This window comes from Diabrotica virgifera, chromosome 5 (genome assembly GCF_917563875.1).
Source record: "Diabrotica virgifera virgifera chromosome 5, PGI_DIABVI_V3a".
In the NCBI taxonomy this organism is placed as follows: domain Eukaryota; kingdom Metazoa; phylum Arthropoda; class Insecta; order Coleoptera; family Chrysomelidae; genus Diabrotica; species Diabrotica virgifera.
Window position 1 is genome coordinate 118,534,325 of NC_065447.1, and position 15,185 is coordinate 118,549,509.

Below are 15,185 nucleotides of genomic sequence, written 5' to 3' on the forward strand. Positions count from 1 at the left end.
GGGCTCTGCACCGCCATTTTCTATTATATTACGAATACGTGTGCCAAATATCCCGAAAAAATATTCAAAATTACAGCCGCAATCTTGGAACGCGGTTTGGCTACCTGTTGATCGCTACTGTTTCCTCTTAAGAATTTTATATTCACCATTGGCGTGCATACGGGTAATATGACCCGTATATGTTATTGCGAATTGAAAACAGCGCTAGAGTACTTTTTGGACAACATCCAACCCTGATAAGCTGAATGGTAGAAGCAAGTGCAAGCATTTTTTAATCGCTAAAAATTCCAGCTGTTCAGCAACTCGAAATTTTAAAATAATACCATTGAAGGGCATCACAATAATCGCAAATATTATTTTTTATTTCATGCTAGTCCCTTAACTAAATTTAAGTAAAGTTAAAAAAATAGAAAATTTTAAATATTGTTACCAAACTGACTTGACTTTTCTATGATCTTTTAGGCACTAATGTTTAATTTTAGTTGACTTTATTTATTTTAATAACTTACTTCTAAACAAATGAAAAAACACTGAATTTATATCCTTTATTTTACAAAATACGATATCTAATTTATTTATTACACCAAATCTACTAATTGATCTAATTACAAATTCAAAAATATTCCGCGCCCGTTACATATCATAGTACACCGACGATTTCAAATTCACAACTAAACTCTAATTCCAAAAATGTCTATTTATATAGTTATGTACAATTAGTCTACTTATTTCCAGAAACATCAAAGGTAAATATTATTTACAGAGCAATAAAAAAAGGTTTATCGATGGCTTTCTAGATACGCCGATTGTAAACAAGTTTCTCTCGCCCACAGAAAGGGTCTCAGACAGTTCTCCGCCAGAAACTTCCGGAATTGACAGGGCCGGCCTGGGACCGTGACGATATTTTTGTAGATTTATCTTAATGTAATGCAATAAGTCATGATAAGTAAATGATAATGGTTTAGATGGGTAAACTGCTGATGCTTTGGTGGAATAGATTCCTAGCATCGCCCGATGGCTTGGATATGTCTCTGGTTCACAGTTTACTTTAATCGTTATCGACACTCACTTCCTCTTTCCTCGTTAGAGGTCGCTAAAGGTTTACGTTGTTAGAATTAGATATCTAACAATAAAAAACTGAAAATGTTTGTTTTCTATACTTCCACAAAATTTATTATAACTATGTGACTACAGCTGTTTCGGCAGAGTGCCTTTCTCAAGTGATTTAGTTTACTATGTGTTTGCCTTTTTAAAGTCTTTGACTGAAGAGGTTGAGGAGTGGGGAGCTGTTTGTCTCGAGTTGATCAATCAGAATTATATCTGTATTTTTTAATGTATTAATTTCCATAGATTCTAATAAAGGTAACTTAAGGCCTTTATTTTGAATATGCAGAATTTGAAACTCTTCATTAAAAGAATGATTATGATCTAGAAGGTGAAGTGCGTATGTAGAAGTGTCTGTTTTTCTATTGTTGACAGCCCTTTTGGTTCTGCTATCCGTTTGTCAAAGGTTCGGCCAATTTGACCGATGTAAGTTTTCGGACAGTCACCACAAGTTAGTTTGTAGACACCACTCTGTAGTTGTTTTCTCTCTCGGCTCTTACTGTTCTTAATATATTTGCTTAAGGCCATGGGTACATAATTCGCAAATATTTTACGGCTATCCCTACTTTTTCTGTCTTTACACGGCAAATTACATGTAGTAAAATTCACACTGGTATGAATATGTAAACATTACTAGAATGTCACTCTACTTGAAAATGTCATCATTAAGAGATAGCTTTTGAATGTTCTTGGATAACTGTTATTTGTATAATTGCAAATTATTAATTCAGTTAATAAATGTGATAATTTTTTCACTAACTATGTATTCAGTCATTGTAATAATTTATATGTACAACAAAAACTAATACTCAATCGAGAAAAGAGGAAAAGTATTAAAGTGATTTTGTAATAATATATTGTTACTATGGAACGCTTACAATTTTGAACATCTTTAACAACAAAATACTTGGATCACAGAATATATTATCCTGATGTATTATCTGCTTGAATCTTCCACAATTAATACACAATAAATAACTTTTTATTAAGTTCACGTCTTAAATCAATTATTTATCAAATGCACTATATATCAATATTATTTAATCAACAACTCAAAATATTCCTGATGCCATGTCAAATATTTAAAATTGTCACTGATTGTCACTTTCTGACTAACAGTATGCAGACAATATTCTATTCGACTGAGTGCGTTGTAAGACGAAGATAGATTTGGAAAATATTACCACGGACATGGTGTCCATTTTTTTCGAATCCTGAAAAAGCTAATAAATACTTTTAAAAATTTTAAACGTAGAATGAAAGACTAAATTATTACCGAGGGCCGAAAGTCCCTTAGAATAATTAAAAAGTTTATTTTGAATGAGATATTTGAAATTAAAAATCACACTAAATTTTCTCTTAGTTTTTCACTTCTGTAACTTATTAAAATAAACATTATATAAGTTCTCAGGGACTTTCGGCCCTCACTAATAATGTAATCTTTCATTCTGCGTTTAAATTTTTTAAAAATACTTATTAGTTTTCTCAGGGTTGCAGCCGAAAATACGTACCCATCCTCTTAAGTTGTTGTTAGTTCTGAAAGCTGGTGTTATTCCTTTCTTTTTTATGTATCTGGCTATTTTTGTTGTTATCTTTCCAGTATATGTGATAGAGCAGAAGGTACTGGGTTCTTTTTGTGGTGGTGGATAGACTAATTTCAAGGCTTTCTTATGGAGTTTTTGGTTTAAAATTTTATTAATTGTTTGTTCGTTATAGCCATTGTTTACTTCTATTTGTTTAATGATATTAGTTCTATTTCGAAGTTATTTTTTGACATGGGAATTTCTGTCAGTCTATGTATCATGCTATGGTAGGCTGCTAATTTGTGTTGTGTAGGATGGGATGAAGAATTGTGTATAGTTGTGTCCGTATGGGTAGGTATCAAATTCCATTCCCATTCCCAAAACATAACTTCGAAATAGAACTGAACATCATTAAACAAATAGCAGTAAACAATGACTATAACGAACAAACAACAAACAGTTAATAAAATTTTGAACCAAAAACTCCATAAGAAAGCCCTGAAATTAGTCTATCCACCACCACAGGAAGAACCCAGTGCCTTCTGCTCTTCACATATACTGGCAAGATAACAAAATAACAACAAAAATAGCCAGATACATAAAAAAGAAAGGAATAACACCAGCTTTCAGAACTAACAACAACTTAAGCAAATATATTAGGAACAATAAGAGCCGAAAGAGAAAACAACTACAGAGTGGTGTCTACAACTAACTTGTGGTGACTGTCAGAAAACTTACATCGGTCAAACTGACAGCAGATAGCAGAACACAAAAGGGCTTTCAACAATAGAAAAACAGACACTGCTACATACGCACTTCACCTTCTAGATCATAATCATTCTTGTAATGAAGAGTTTAAAATTCTGCATATTCAAAATAAAGGCCTTAAGCTATCTTTTTTAGAATCTATGGAAATTAATAAATTAAAAAATACAGATATAATTCTGAATGACCAAATCGAGACAAACAGCTCCCCACTCCTCAGCCTCTTCAGTTAAAGACTTTAAAAAGGCAAACACATAGTAAACTAAATCACTTGAGAAAGGCACTCTGCCGAAACAGCTGTAGTCACATAGTTATAATAAATTTTGTGGAAGTATAGAAATCAAACATGTGAAACAAATGAACTTCCATCAAGTAACGGTCGAATTCATCAAGAATTAGATATATTTACCAACCAGTCGGTGCGTTTTGGTTCAAATCAGTCTTCTTGCAAAGCCTCTTTGATAACGGGTAAATCTAGAAACACGTGTCAGAAATAGTAAGACTCGATTTGAATCAAAACGAAACCGTCTATTTTTATCTGGTTTCACGCTATACTCGGTGCAGAGTACAAAATTATAACGGTTTAGATGGGTAAACTGCTGATGCTGTAGTGGAATATATTCCTAGCATCGCCCGATGGCTTGGATATGTCTCTGGTTCACAGTTTACTTTAATCGTTATCGACACTCACTTCCTCTTTCCTCGTTAGAGGTTGCTAGGCAACCTCTACCTCAAGGCTTACGTTGTTAGAATTAGATATATTTACCAACCAGTCGGTGCGTTTTGATTCAGTTCAGTCTTCTTACAAAGCCTCTTTGATAACGGGTAAACCTAGAAACACGTGTCGGAGGATGATAAGAGACTCGAATTGAATCTAAACGAAACTGTCTATTTTAAAACCTTTTTATATACTTGGCTTGGTTCGTGTCACGGACTCCGCAAATTTTGTAATCCATTTTAAAAATAGTTCTAGGCTACCTAGACACCTGAAATTTTCAGGATAGCTTAGAACTAGCTAACAATGCATTATTTAACTGCTATTATACAGGGTGATTAATTAGTGGGGTGAAGTTCCGTAGATCCGTTATAATAATGTCACGTAATGTATAACGATAAAACTTAATAACAAAAATTGTAGCGAACTTTGAGCTTCACATTACAAAATTAGTTAGAATGTTACAGGGTGTTCGATAACATAGTGGCAGACCAAACTTATGTTTTTTTAAATAGAACACCCTGTATTTTATTTTATATTCGAAATCTTCGTAACTTTTCGATTACAGAAATATAAAGGTTTGGTATGTTATACGGGGTATTTACAAAGTTATAACCAATTTTATATGAAAATCGTAACAAGTTTAACTACCTGTATAAATAAAAGCAAGCACAAGGTCAATGGTATATTGACGTTATATTTTTTTATTTATTGTCAACATTTTCGTAAATAGTTGTTTTGCTAATTTTCTTTATATTGAATACAGGGTGAATCAAAACGCAAGTACATTATTTTCTCAGTAATTTTAGATAGAACACCCTGTATTTTATATCATTATCGAAAAGTACCATTACCATACTATAATTTTTGTATAACATTCCCTATGTGTAAATTTATTAGTGTTCGAGATATTTTCATTTTTCAGAGCAAAATTATTAATAATTACGGGTCTAAATCTTTCCAAATTTTAAGTAAACCATGACTGAATAATTGTCTAAAACTTACAATTTACGATTACCGATTATCAATCTGTAATCAAAGTTGGCTACAATTTTTGTTATTAACTTTTTTTACTATCTATTACTTATAACGGATATACAAAGCTTTACCCCTCTCACCAATCACACTGTATGGATAAATCGATTTTTTAAATGTCAAACTATTTTAAAAATGTGACTAATGCAATGATATTTTAAAGTACGTTAATAAATCGATATTTACAAATTGATGGTGCCTCAGTGGCATTAGACGGCAGATGGTCCCCAGTTGGAACCCTGCTGTTGCGTATCTTTTTTTAATTGTTTTAATAAATAATTAAAAGTTTATATACTTAAAATTATATATACCATTTTAAACAACCGTGGTATTATAAAAAATACTATTTTATGCTAGTGTAATTTTTGGAATCATAATTATAAATAACAGTTAATACACCTACTAAAAATTCATATTTTATAAGTTAATTATTCTTTCCAAACATGTTGTGTCCATATATGTACAATAACAAAACCGTGATATGTATTATAAAAAGTACTTTTTTATTAGAGTGTAATTTTTGTAATTTTAAGCATTTTATCGTTAAATTGTTTATCGTTAAATTATTTTATATTCTTTCCTATAAATAATAAAAAGGTCTTTTATAAAAAAAGTTCTTTTTTATAAAAGTGTAATTATTTATTTCATAAAATTATATTTGTAGAGCCAGATGGCACAGTATGGAAATGGCAGGAATAGTATGTTTTACGGGCGCTAACATCATTATGAAAGCTAGGGAAATCATTGAACAAGTGGGTCGTCCTTTAGAGTTAGATACAGACGGAATTTGGTGCATACTGCCTGCTTCTTTTCCTGAAAATTTTACAGTTCTGACCAATCACGACAAAAAGAAGAAATTTAACATTTCCTATCCAAACACGGTTTTAAACGCAATGGTGAAGGAGTACTTTACTAACGACCAGTACCATGACCTAAAAAATCCGGAAACTTTGGAATATGAGATAAGACAGGAAAATTCAATCTTCTTTGAGGTTGACGGTCCTTATAAAGCTATGGTATTGCCAGCTAGTAAAGAAGAAGGCAAAAAATTAAAGAAGAGATATGCTGTATTTAATTTTGACGGTTCTTTGGCCGAATTAAAAGGGTAAGTGTTTAAATAAGTGAAGAACAATAATTTTTCTTTTCATCAAACTCTTTCAGTCAACTTTCAGTCTTTCATCAAACATCCTTATAATAATAGAATATTTATCTTTGGCTGAGCTGTCAAATTTTCATCAAATTCAATAATACTGTAATGCTTCGGAGTACTATTATAGGTACTAGATAAAATCTCGATGAAAAAAATATGCACTATGCACTATATAAAAATATAACACTATTTATTGACATATGTTTGCCAATATGACAATCTATCAATTATGATGCTTTTTATAATACATACAATATATGACTTGCCGTGATTCATATTTCAAAACAACTTTTGTTTTCACGTACTTTTTGTTATTTTTTTTGCACCTTTTGCAATATTAGCCACTGCGTAAGTTTTATATGCTTAGTTGTTCCATTATATCTTTGCACAAACGTCATGATTCATTTGCAAACAAATTAAATCAAAACACGAAGTGAAACGTACGTCGATATGTTATATCATTGATATATACTGTCAATGTAATAATTGGGAAATAGCTATTTCGGTGGACGTATTTTCTAAAGATATATTGTACATTTATATTTAAGTATGTTCTAATTATCTAATATATTTAACACAATATAACTTTATAAAATTAACACAATATAAGTTATAAATTCCAATAAACACAACGAATGTGCTAATGGCATTGTCACTGAAAATGATAAACGTCAAAATTCATAGTAAACAAGGTATCAAAGGCAATGCCGCATTGTTTATGCTTGTTTAACTTATTGTGGTTTCTATGGACAAGCGGTATTGTGGTTTCTATTTTGCGATACTAGTTTCTGTGAGTGAAAAGAGACCTAGTATAAAAAGTAATTCGTGAATAATTTCATGCATGTGCAAAGATAGAATGAAAGAACTATATTTAATCAGTATAATTTAAATAATTTATTATGAAACAATATACCTTTTTTAATTATTTAACATATATTTTTTAAATTCAATCTGTTTAAATTACGTTTTTTAAACGCTTTTATTTAGTTCAATAGTTTGCGTCAAATCTTTAGACGTTAATTTGACTGCCTTTTCTCCAATGCAAATGAATGAAAATTTGCAGACATATGCATTCGCGGGAACAATACACGAATAGTCAATAAAAAATAAAAATTTTATGTTTATTAATTGTTTAAATTTAAAAAAACTATTTTAATGGAAAATGCTTAAATTCTCTTGTTTTTTACAATGTAAAAACTTGAAACTTTTACAAAATTATAGCTAATGATACGAACTACACATAATTTCACTTTTTACGTTAATTGTTAACGTTTTGCTTCATAAATAAACAATAAAGTTTCAGATTTTTTGCCGATTCCGACTACTTTTCATGTTAGTACATCATAATATGTTTTACCTATACATATTTTAATAAACATTAAAACGATAGACGATATATTTTAATAAAAATCCACGAGGAAAAAAATTTCCTGCAGTTGGCTGTATACCATTTATTAAAAAAAATATATATTTTAATGTTTGAAAAGTGTAATACTAAAAAGTAAAAAATAAAAAAATATGAAAAAAAAATTTTAAGAAAGGCTTTTCTTTAGTTACGAGTGACTAAAATTAAAAATATAAAAAAATAAACTAAAAAGCAAAAAATAAAAAAAAATGAAAAAATCTAAAACATTCGTTGAAGAAAAGCGTGGGGCGAAAACTGTTTATTCGATGAAGACGCGCCACGCTTTTCTTTGACGAATGTGTTAGATTTTTAAATTTTTATTATTTTTTGCTTTTTAGTTGATTTTTTTATATTTTTAATTTTAGTCACTCGTAACTAAAGAAAAGCGTTTCTTAAACATTTTTTTTTCATATTTTTTTATTTATAATGGCTTTGTGTTCGCCAATTGGTCAGACTATTTGTGGTAAGTTAGTTATCTCTTAGGAATCTTTTATTGCATACAACATATTTACTGACACATTACGTTGTAAGAATTAGTTGTGTTAATTAACATTTTTCTCTTAGATCTAAATATTAAGAATTTTTATTTGTTTATGCTTTTTTTTAGTTTTTGTGTATCTATTTTTATGTGTTTTTTATATACCTTTTTTTTTAACTATTATTAACAATTACTTGGATAATAGGAAACAAGCTAACAAGTGGTTAGAGTAAATGATACAGACTCTAGCCTCAAAAACATTGTACAGTTGAGTCCCTGAATCTTTACCCGTGCGTCATCATTTAAAGCATACGAAATAAGTCGATGATAAGTCGGAAATTGAAATTTACTAAACGCAACAACAAGTCACTTACTGTCAACTTTTTTCCGACTTATCATCAACTTATTTCGTATGCTTTAAATGATGACGCATGGGTAAAGATTCAGAGACTCAACTGTATGTGAGGTACCTCAAAGTTCACCTTATCTTTATTAATGACATCGCTAGTTTAAAAATATACCAGTATCACTTGGAGCAACTCAAATATTGCAACTCTCCATGCTACTATAACTTCTGGTCTACTTACAATTAAAACCTGGTCCGACTCTAATTTACTCTCTTTTAACGTACATAAAACAGTAGCATTATCTTATAAAGGAGCTCTTCAACCCTTACCTCTTAATAACAGCGAGATCAGTACCGTTGATTCTGAAGATTTTCTTGGTATTTTTTAGACAGCAACCTTAAATGGTCCCTTCATATCGATTTGTTAAGTGAGAAACTATCCTCAGCTTGCTATGCAATAATATCTGTTTCGAAGGAAATCAATTAAGCATCTTTCAAAATAACATATTTTTCTTTAACATGAAGAGAAGTATCCATTTTCTCAAATGTGGTCTCTAGGTAACAAAGTACAAAAACTCAAAGAAGTACCACAAAGTTTAAAACTTTGTGGTACTTCTTTGAGTTTTTGTACTTTGATATTTTTCTTTGTTCGAGTCACATCTTCGATATGGTCTGCCTTTTGGAGGTTCTGGTACAGCTGTCCAATCCGATGTTATTTTCAAATTACAAAAAAGAGCAATAAGGTATCTTTTTGGCCTTAGAAGAACAGCACATTGCAGAAGCTACTTCAAAGATCACGGGATTTTAACACTTCCTTCTTTATATATTTTAGAAACTGTTTGCTTAATTCGTAAACATCTACATAACTTTCCCGCGAGACCTAATCATACAAAACCTAATTTACCGATCCGGTTCACTGAGTTAGTAAAGAAATATATATTATATTCTGCAAAAACTACGATACAACCATCTCCCTCTACAACTTAAATCTGCAACAGTTTTCCCCAAGTTCCGTAAAATGACAAAATCATATCTACTTGAAAGACCATATTATTCAGTAGAAGAGTTTCTTCATCAATAACTAAGACATTACAGTACCCTTATGTATAAGTAGTATTTTTCATCTATATTTGGGTGTCATATGCAGCAGATTAACTTCTTAAACTTATTACTTACTAAGGTAGATTATGCAATTTTCAATTTATCTAAATTTTGCAATATTTATATTGTTTTTGGTTTAATACTTCATTATTTTTTTATTTATATTGACGATTTATATAATTTTAGTAAATTGTGTTTGTTATTGTTTTGTTCTTATGACTCTTTGTAAGCTTTGTCTATAACGGTGTCGGAAAATTGGTCGAGAACACTTCGTCGACAACATTTGGTCGACAAACAGTTGGTCGAATGCACAATTCATCGCATGTACAATTCATCGACGATCATTTGATCAAATGGATTTTTCGTCGACAAAGACCCAAAGGGAATAATACATGGCTGAAACACGCCAATATATAGTTAGTTTCTTTGTACCATATCAAAAAAAATTATTTTATAGATTGCCAGTCCTAAGCCTTGGATATAGTGTGAAGGGAAGTTTATTTTCACGATTTCTTTACTTTTTTTATTGATATTGACTGATTATTGCAGTCAAAAACATTATACGAAAATGCCTCGAGTCCCTAACAATTTATTTATCTCAGCATCTCGCATATTTTGTCTTGTCCGCAAGTTCCCCCAAATTTGACTTGTCCGGAAAAGAAGAACGGTACAACATCACTAATTAAAATATCGGTTTATATTTGCTGTCTACTCTCCCACCGCAGCCAATTTTTTCATTAAATTTAAAAATAGTTAAGATTTAGAAAAAAAAAATTAACAAAACCTCAAAAAAAAATTCAGGTATGTATAATACAATATTCCAGTTAACAAAATAAAAACCAATAATCCGTCGTTTGTCAACATTAATCACTTTATCCTAAAGATAAATAGCAGTTTGTCGACGAAAAATCCATTCGAACAAATGTTCGTCGACGAATTGTACATTCGATGAATTGTGCATTCGACCAACTGTTTGTCGACTAATTTTCCGCCGACGAAGTGTTCTCGACCAACTTTCCTAGACCCTTCTATAAAATTGTACAATTTTCAATGACAATAAAATATTTCTATCTTAACTGCTTTTCATAAATTTAATATTATCAAAAAATAAAATATTTGATGTTTTTAGGTTTGAAGTGAAACGAAGGGGAGAACTGCAGTTGATTAAAAATTTCCAGTCGTCCGTTTTTGAGGCTTTTCTCAAGGGAGATACGCTTGAAACGTGTTATGCAGCCGTTGCTCAAATAGCAGATTACTGGTTAGATGTACTTTTTTCTAAAGGTAAAAACCTACCAGATTCTGAATTATTCGATTTAATTGCGGAAAATAAATCCATGTCTAAAAAATTAGAAGATTACGGAGCACAAAAAAGTACGTCCATCAGTACTGCTAAGCGTTTGGCGGAATTTTTGGGCGATCAGATGGTGAAAGATGCGGGCCTTGCATGTAAATATGTTATTTCAAGAAAACCGGATGGGGCACCTGTTACTGAAAGGTATTTATATTTTTAAGGTACTAGTACACTTTAGAAGGCCAAAAATAAGCATTTTTTCAAGAATTTTTTCTCAGTCCCTTTATTAAATAAGAACATAAAACTTTTTACAGATTTTTTTATATATGTCCTAAAAGGGTACAAAATTTTTTTCATTCATACATTGACACGCATTTGTAGAGGACGCCAAAGTCGAGGCCTCAAAAAAAGATATTCCAATTGCGGACAGTTAATCTTCGGTATACGATCCGGACAATAATCGTGCGGTATTTGAAAATGGAAGTTTTCTCCCGTGACAATTTACTACCGTTAGTGAAAAATTCCTAGAATAGTAAAACGAAAGTTAAAAAAAAATTGTGAAAATATCACCTTTTTTCTTCGGTTGTTCATGGTTAAAAAATATTTATTTTTTATTTTTTAATCAAATTGTGGTAAATTCTCACACAAAAGATAGTAACAAATAAAGCGAACCAAGATTTATTTAAATCGGTCCAGAAAATCCGTAGATTAAGTTAAAAAAGTTAAAAAAATGACATTTCGAGAAAAACGCATTTAAAGTTTTATTTGTTGAAAATATGATGAAAAATCGAATTCTGACTTTCACAATCCATTAATCGGCAATGCCTGGGCCATATAATAGTACACTGCTATCAAGTAATTCATCTTCTTCGACTTGTTTCTGTTTTTCTTTTATCCAAACGGCCTTCCCTCGTTGCCGCCTTGCTTGGTTCATTAGGCATGAAAATTCTCCCTTCGTCCTTCCTCCACACGTAATTATAAGCAGCGAAACTAATGATATAACCCATAACTTTCATAATCTTTAGAAGTTTCATACGACATTCATTGAAGATAGCCAATGATATTTGGACTGACAATTCAACAATATTTTACCATCGAAATTATGTTTGGGGATAATGGCCCAAGGAGTTTTATTATAACATTCATTATTATATTGTATATTTTCCCCAAACATCGTGAAAGTAAATCTGTATTGGTTAACTTATTAAAACTTTTGTACTTCACAACTTTTCCCAATTATATATTTTAAGCTTTATTTAGGTAGGTGATTTGTAACCGAGAACACGTGAGAAACTCGAAAATATTCTACTGTAATGTATATAGGAGAAACCGTTAATTTACCAGAGAGCGCTTTGTCTCCAGCGGCTGCGCATTGCGCAAGCATCTTGAGTGGGCCAAAAACGCGCATGCGCTTAAAACCGATAAAGACAATTTTGTTTTCACTCAATTTTGAAAAAATGTGAAAACTTTGAATCATCCACGTCCGTCTATCCATCTGTCTGTCTGTCTGCCTGTGAACACAACTCCTCCGTCATTATACCAGGTAGAATGACAAATGAGGTGTCAAATGAAAGCTTATAGTTCGAGGATGGTACTAAAGGTGAGAAATTTGACCTAGGCTGACTGTCCGTCCGACCGCGTATATAACTCCTCCGTCATTATACCAGACAAATGAGGTGTCAAATGAAAGCTTATATTCCAAGGATGGTACTAAAGGTGAGAATTTTGGCATAGGACTTCCGGTTTTAGGAATGCGACCAGACGTTCTGTTTTAAAGTCAGCGAAATAGTATAAGTGATATATTATTCGACGTGCTTTCGCAATACGACAACAAATCTATACTTCCGGTTGCATGACTGTCTGTCCGCCTCTTTGTCCATCTCATCCCATCTATTCCGGTTTTAGATTTGCAATCGTAACCACTGTTTTAAAGTCGAAAATAGTATAAGAGATATATCATTCGACGTGCCTTAGCAAGATGCGAACAAATGTAAAATTTTGGTTTTTATATCATTTCCGGTTAAAAGTTCTAACCAGAAGTGCTATTATAGTCGCAGAACTAGTAAATGTAACACATCAATCGAAACGTATTGAAAAGTTGAGTTTGAATCTTTAGTTCCGGTTTTGAAGTCGTTTCTGTTTAAACAATGATGTCCCAAAGTTTAGTAAAAATGACTCAAAATTAGTAAAATCGTATATCAATCGACTAAAAGTTACACGAAGAGTTGAAATATCGACTTCCAGTTCTATTTTAGATTGCTTCGGGTGAAAACCTAGGACTTCGAAGTCAAATTATTTGTTACATTTTGAATTTCATCAAAATAGTGTAGAAACTTATTTTTGAAGCTATACAGAATTGAAAAATGCAAAAAAAATTTTGATTTTTTGAAAGTCTAAAGAGTACTAGTACCTTAAACTAATTACATTCTAGTGTATGTGCTTAATCTTTATTATCGCTTAAAGATGCAATTTAAATTATTGAAATAAACATTAATATGATATGATACATATTATAAGAGCTATTTAATGTTTGTTTATACACTGTGATTTTTTAAATTTTATATTCTGATAGGGCCATCCCTCTTGCAATTTTTCAAGCTGAAGAGACGATACAAAAACATTACTTGAGAAAATGGCTGAGGGACAATTCAATAAACGAAATTAATATTCGAGATATTTTGGACTGGAGTTATTACATTGAACGCTTGGGAGGAACTATTCAAAAAATTATCACTATCCCCGCGGCTATGCAAGGTGTAAGTACCTATATTCATTATTACAAAGTTTGTGAGTACCAATAGAATTGTATAAAAATCCACTTAACAAAATGTTGAAAATAATCCTTAGGGATTAATAATAGGGTTAAGCTTATTTATTGTCGGATAATTAATCAAGCAATGTTCAAAATCATTCCCCAATTGTTGTCAATTCGTTGATACAGATGAATAAATTATATAGGGTTTTTGGTAAATAATGGGCCATAGATTAACCTTAGATTCCTGAGGTTAAAATAGGTCGATTTAAGCTAACTTACCTTAGTACGAAAGTTGATAATAACCGAAATACAGTGTGTCAAAATTAAACTTTTATTTTATTTATTCTTGAATATTTCCTAACAGACATGGGATAATAACACGAAATTTGGTGATATTTGTGATCGGGGGTTTTTGTGACGAGAAGTATAAATTCGCCACCAAAAATGATGCATTACCCAGAGGGCGCCACATACGCCTTTCAGCGCTCATTTAATAGGTTCAATTTTTTTATTACTCTACACACTTTTTGAATCAAAACTTTTATTTTCTTAATATTTTTACTTAAAAAATGTATACTACATTCATCTCGCTAAACTCAACTGTTTTCGAGATAAACGCATTTTAAATCTGCCAGGCAACATAATTTTTTGCATAATATCATTGTAGATACACCCGAAAAATAACTTAAAACCATAAAAATTTACAAAAATGTATCGCAAATGTCTTCAAATGGAATTTGCGATCCAATGATATAAATATGAGAACTGGCACAATTATTATGGTTTCAAGTTTATTTTTCGGGTCTAACTAGGTACAATGATATATTATGCAAAAAATTATGTTGTATCGGAGATTTAAAATGCGTTTATCTCGAAAACAGTTGAGTTTAGCGAGATGAATGTAGTATACCTTTTTTAAATAAAAATATTAAGAGAATAAAAATTTTTATTCAAAAAGTATGTAGAGTGGGGGATAAAAAAATTGAACGTATTAAATGAGCGCTGAAAGACTATGTGGCGCCCTCTGGGCAATACATCATATTTGGTGGCGAATTTAAATTTCTCATCCAAAAACCCCGCTTACCAAATTTCGTGTTAGTATTCCATGCCTGTCAGGAAATATTCAAGAATAAATAAAATAAAAGTTTAACTTTGACACCCTGTATCTCGGTTATTATCAACTTTCGTACTAAGATGAGTTAGCTTAAATCGACCTATTTTAAACTCAGGAATCTGAGGTTAAGCTATGGCCCATAAAAATGAATGTTTATCTGTATGTCCTTTACAGAATCATAATTGATCATGCTCATCATCATTTTCTTTGCCTTATCCCTATGCGGGGTCGGCTTCCCTAATTGCATTTTTCCACACAATTCTATCTTGGGTCATATCAATGTTAATCCCCTTTACCAACATATCCTGCCTTATCGTCTCCTCCCAGGCCTTCTTTGGTCTTCCTCTCCTACTCCTTCCAGGAATCTGCACTATGATATGTAAATATATGTATACTATGATAT

The 15,185-nt window shown here is 31.3% G+C and overlaps 1 protein-coding gene across 1 annotated transcript in view; it reads left to right on the forward strand.

Annotated features, from left to right (window-relative positions):
- LOC126884313 (DNA polymerase epsilon catalytic subunit 1) overlaps positions 1-15,185 on the forward strand; it is a 263,412-nt gene that overhangs the window by 88,320 nt on the left and 159,907 nt on the right. The window contains exons 12-14 of the mRNA XM_050650251.1: positions 5,807-6,247; positions 10,752-11,117; positions 13,486-13,669. Coding sequence (XP_050506208.1) covers positions 5,807-6,247; positions 10,752-11,117; positions 13,486-13,669 — 991 coding nt within the window. The remainder of the gene's footprint in view (positions 1-5,806; positions 6,248-10,751; positions 11,118-13,485; positions 13,670-15,185) is intronic.